This window comes from Triticum aestivum, chromosome 3D (assembly GCF_018294505.1).
Source record: "Triticum aestivum cultivar Chinese Spring chromosome 3D, IWGSC CS RefSeq v2.1, whole genome shotgun sequence".
Classification (NCBI taxonomy): domain Eukaryota; kingdom Viridiplantae; phylum Streptophyta; class Magnoliopsida; order Poales; family Poaceae; genus Triticum; species Triticum aestivum.
Genome location: NC_057802.1, coordinates 455,252,015 through 455,256,826, shown reverse-complemented (window position 1 = coordinate 455,256,826; position 4,812 = coordinate 455,252,015). Strand labels below are relative to the sequence as shown.

Genomic DNA, 4,812 nt, shown 5'->3' with positions numbered 1-4,812 from the left:
CATGATGTGATATACGTTATTGGATGAGATGATCATGTTTTGTAAAAGTTATCGGCAACTGGCAGGAGCCTTATGGTTGTCGCTTTATTGTATGAAATGCAATTGCCATGTAATTGATTTACTTTATCACTATGCGTTAGCGATAGTTGTAGGAGCAATAGTTGGCAAAACGACAATGATGCTACGATGGAGATCAAGGTGTCAAGCCGGTGACGATGGAGATCATGACGGTGCTTTGGAGATGGAGATTAAAGGCACAAGATGATGATGGCCATATCATGTCACATATTTTGATTGCATGTGATGCTTATCTTTTATGCATCTTATTTTGCTTAGTACGACGGTAGCATTATAAGATGATCCCTCACTAAAATTTCAAGGTATAAGTGTTCTCCCTGAGTATGCACCGTTGCGACAGTTCGTCATGCTGAGACACCACGTGATGATCGGGTGTGATAAGCTCTACGTTCACATACAACGGGTGCAAGACAGTTTTGCACGTGCGGAATACTCAGGTTAAACTTGACGAGCCTAGCATATGCAGACATGGCCTCGGAACACTGAGACCGAAAGGTGGAACGTGAATCATATAGTAGATATGATCAACATAGAGATGTTCACCATTGAAAACTACTCCATCTCACGTGATGATCGGACATGGTTTAGTTGATATGGATCACGTGATCATTTAGATGATCGAGGGATGCCTATCTAAGTGGGAGTTCTTTAGTAATATGATTAATTGAACTTAATTTATCATGAACTTAGTCCTGATAGTTTTTGCATATCTATGTTGTAGATCAATGTCCCGTGCTACCGTTTCCTTGAATTTTAATGCGTTCCTAGAGAAATCTAAGTTGAAAGATGATGATAGCAACTACACAGTCTGGGTCTGTAACTTGAGGATTATCCTCATTGTTGCACGGAAGAATTATGTCCTTGATGCACCGCTAGGTGAAAATTCCCCTCCTGCTAATGTAGACGCTTTGAACGTTTGGCAGACGCGGTCTGATGACTACTCTATAGTTCAGTGTGCCATGCTCTACGACTTAGAATCGGGACTTCAAAGACATTTTAACGTCATGGACCATATGAGATGTTCCAGGAGTTGAAGTTAATATTCTAGCAAATGCCCGAGTTGAGAGATATGAAGTCTCCAACAAGTTCTATAGCTGCAAGATGGAGGAGAACAGTTCTGCCAGTGAACACATACTTAGAATGTCTGGGTACCAAAACCACTTGACTCAACTGGGAGTTAATCTTCCAGATGATAGTGTTATTGACAGAGTTGTTCAATCACTGCCACCAAGCTACAAAGGCTTAGTGATTAACTATAATATGAAAGGGATGGATAAGACAATTCCCGAGCTCTTCGCTATGCTCAAAGCTACGGAGGTAGAAATAAAGAAAGAGCATCAAGTGTTGATGGTTAACAAGACCACTGGTTTCAAGAAAAGGGCAAAGGAAAGAAGGGGAACTTCAAGAAGAATGGCAAGCAAGTTGCCACTCCTGGGAAGAAGCCCAAGTCTAGACCTAAGCCTGAAACTGAGTGCTTCTACTGCAAAGGTACTGGACACTGGAAGCGGAACTGCCCCAAGTATTTGGCGGATAAGAAGGATGGCAAAGTGAACAAAGGAATATTTGATATACATGTTATTGATGTGTACCTTACTAATGCTTGTAGTAGCGCTTGGGTATTTGATACTGGTTCTGTTGCTCATATTTGCAACTCGAAACAGGGGCTACAGATTAAACGAAGATTGGCTAAAGACGAGGTGACGATGCGCGTCGGGAATGGTTCCAAGGTCGATGTGATCGCCGTCGGCACGCTACCTCTACATCTACCTTCGGGATTAGCTTTAGACCTGAATAATGGTTATTTGGTGCCAGCGTTGAGCATGAACATTATATCTGGATCTTGTTTAATGTGAGACGGTTATTCATTTAAATCAGAGAATAATGGTTGTTCTATTTATATGAGTAATATCTTTTATGGTCATGCACCCTTGAAGAGTGGTCTATTTTTGTTGAATCTCGATCGTGGTGATACACATATTCATAATATTGATGCCAAAAGATGCAAAGTTGATAATGATAGTGCAACATATTTGTGGCACTGCCGTTTAGGTCATATTGGTGTAAAGTGCATGAAGACACTACATGCATATGGACTTTTGGAATCACTTGATTATGAATCATTTGATGCTTGCGAACCATGCCTCATGGGCAAGATGACTAAGACTCCATTCTCCGGAACAATGGAGCGAGCCACTGACTTATTGGAAATAATACATACCGATGTATGCGGTCCAATGAGTGTTGAGGCTCGCGGCGGGTATCGTTATTTTCTGACCTTCACAGATGATTTGAGCAGATATGGGTATGTCTACTTAATGAAACACAAGTCTGAAAAATTTGAAAAGTTCAAAGAATTTCAGAGTGAAGTGGAAAATCATCGTAACAAGAAAATAAAGTTTCTACGATCTGATCGCGGAGGCAAATATTTGAGTTACGAGTTTGGCCTTCATTTAAAACAATGTGGAATAATTTCACAACTCACGCCACCTGGAACACCACAGCGTAAGAGCATCTCCAGTCGTGTTGCGCTCCTAAGGAGGCATTTTTTCGCCGCTTGGGGGGCTGCCGGCAAATTTTTTGGCCTGGGTGCGGAAAAATCTCCACTCGTTGCGCCCCCGGAGCAGGTGCGCGCCCGCGCCCACGGCCATCTTGTGCTCATCGCCGTGCTTCGCCTGCAACCCAGTGGAGTCGCCACCAGAAGCAGCGACGGCCGCCATGATTCCGTCGTAGTGCGGCAGCGCCTTCGTCGACCATCCGCCCGGAGGCGACGGCGCCAGGGAGCGGGCAGGAGAGGAGCGCGAACACGCGCTCCGGCAGTAGGCAGCTCGCCGCCCTTGGACTGCATCCGCGGGGCGACGAAGAAAGGCGAGCCAGTAGGCGAGGAGGCCGAGCCGGCACAGCTCGTCATCCTCGCGGATTTGGCAGAGCCGCTAGAGTCGTCCGTGGAGGGCTTGAGCATCTTCTCGTCGGCTCCGGGCACGTCGAGCGACAGTTTCTGGCCCTTGCGGCAGCGGCCTGGGGCAGCGCTGGTGAAGTAGGCCCGCCCGGGCTTGGTGAGGTTGAAGACGGAGTTGCCGTCCTCTAGCTTGAGAAGCGGGCCAGAGATGTCGCAAGCGGCGAAGGCCTTGGCAGTGACCTGGACGGCGCTGTCCTGGCTGGGCGGGTAGAGGAAGAAGAGGGCATCGCCGAGCTTGACGGGGACGGACATGGCCCACCGCACGTACACGTTCGGTTTGGTGGATGGCGAGATCCCCCCACGCATCCAGCCCACCCACCTTGTACTGCGTTGCTAAGCAATTGGACAAGGAGGACATGGAGACGCACAGCAGCAGCAGCGCCAGAGCCGCTAGAGTCGCCGTCGGCATGCCCATCGTCCTCTGCTTGCTTCTCACACTTTGCCCAAGCTCAAGCTCGGGTTGGAATTGGATGCTGCTCTGCCCTGCTAGGGGCTTTGTACCGAATTGGGTGTGGCCAGATGTGGAGGAGGAGGAGCTCAGCAGCACAGGTTGACAGCGGCCGTGGAGGCCGCGATGGCGACGCCCGCGGCGCGGAGGACGGGCGCGGAAGGTGGTGGCCTCCTCGGCCGCCGCCTTGGCGTCGGGCACGAGCAGGTCTCTGGCGTCAACGAGGACCAGCGACGATGCTGAGGCATGCTAGGCGGCAGCGACAGGAGCGGTGGAGTTCGGTGCCCGTGTGTGTGTGGAGGGAAAGAGAGAGGAGGGAGCACGTGGGTGGGCCAGTGCCCACAAAAGTGAGTTAACATGAGAGAGACGCTGGCTGGTGGGCCAGCGCCCACAAAAAGGCGAGATTAGGCCTCCCAGGAGCCCCCCGGTGCGCTGGGTGTGGTATGGGGTCGCCGGCGCGAATTTTTGCTCTTATCGGCGAAAAACAACGAGTTGGGGTCCTGACTGGGGCGGTTTTTGCCCGCCGGCGCCCAAAAAGTGGCTTGGGGAGGCTTCTTGGGGGACTAGTGGAGATGCTCTAATGGTGTGTCCGAACGTCGTAACCATACTTTATTAGATATGGTGCGATCTATGATGTCTCTTACCAATTTACCACTATGTTTTGGGGTTATGCATTAGAGACTGTCGGCGTTCTAGGAACGGGGGTCCCCAGACTTGCCGGCCTGCGGCCCACAGCGTGGCCAAGCAGCAGGCCATACGGCCCATCTTCGTCAACAAGGCACCCAAGACCCTCGCGAGGGTCCAAGCCTCGCGAGGCGGACAACGCAAGACCTCCTCTGGAGTGGCCTAGCCAGGTAGGCTCACGAGGAGCGGAGATATCAAGGAAAGGAAAACCTCATGAGGCTCTCGTGACGTGAGCCATGACGAACGGTACCAGGCGAGTGCCAGGCGGGCGCCAGTGCGCGCAGCGTCCCTATTTCCTCTTCGGTGCTAAGGAGGCCAGCGCAGGCGAAGAGTACCGAGGCATCAGGCAAATGTTGCCATATTGGTGCAATGAGACCAAGACCAGGAGGACGGCAAGGCGGAGGTCATCGTGGAGCCCAAGACAGCGTCACCCCAGAGCTTTTCGCAGGCGAAGACCGCTTTTGTCAGGATAGCTTGTACTAGCTGCCCCCTTCAAATTTGCCCGCCGTTGTTGGATCCCTTCCCGCTCGATATTTGGGAAGAGGACCAAGGACTCTATAAATAGGACTAGCCACCACAGTAGGAGGCAACTAATCCCGAACTGATCCCGAACTGCTTCAGATCATCCTCAACTACACAAGCACAA

At 50.6% G+C, this 4,812-nt stretch overlaps 1 protein-coding gene across 1 annotated transcript; it reads right to left on the bottom strand.

Annotated features, from left to right (window-relative positions):
• Positions 1-748: 748 nt before the first annotated feature.
• LOC123074931 (uclacyanin-3-like) lies at positions 749-3,449 on the bottom strand. Its single transcript, XM_044497654.1, has 3 exons — positions 3,354-3,449; positions 2,884-3,268; positions 749-852 (listed from the first exon to the last, which is right to left on the bottom strand). The coding sequence occupies exons 1-3, from the start codon at positions 3,447-3,449 to the stop codon at positions 749-751; spliced, it is 585 nt and encodes a 194-aa protein (XP_044353589.1).
• Between the last annotated feature and the right edge of the window lie 1,363 nt (positions 3,450-4,812).

Bases quoted from the DNA above. Each gene is read 5' to 3' on its own strand.
- LOC123074931 (XM_044497654.1), bottom strand. From the start codon at position 3,449: ATGGGCATGCCGACGGCGACTCTAGCGGCTCTGGCGCTGCTGCTGCTG. The intron at 3,269-3,353 runs GTGGGTGGGCTG...GTCCCCGTCAAG, and splicing joins GCTTAGCAACGCAGTACAAG to CTCGGCGATGCCCTCTTCTT. The intron at 853-2,883 runs GTGTTCGCGCTC...CTTTCAACTTAG, and splicing joins GCTGCCTACTGCCGGAGCGC to ATTTCTCTAGGAACGCATTA.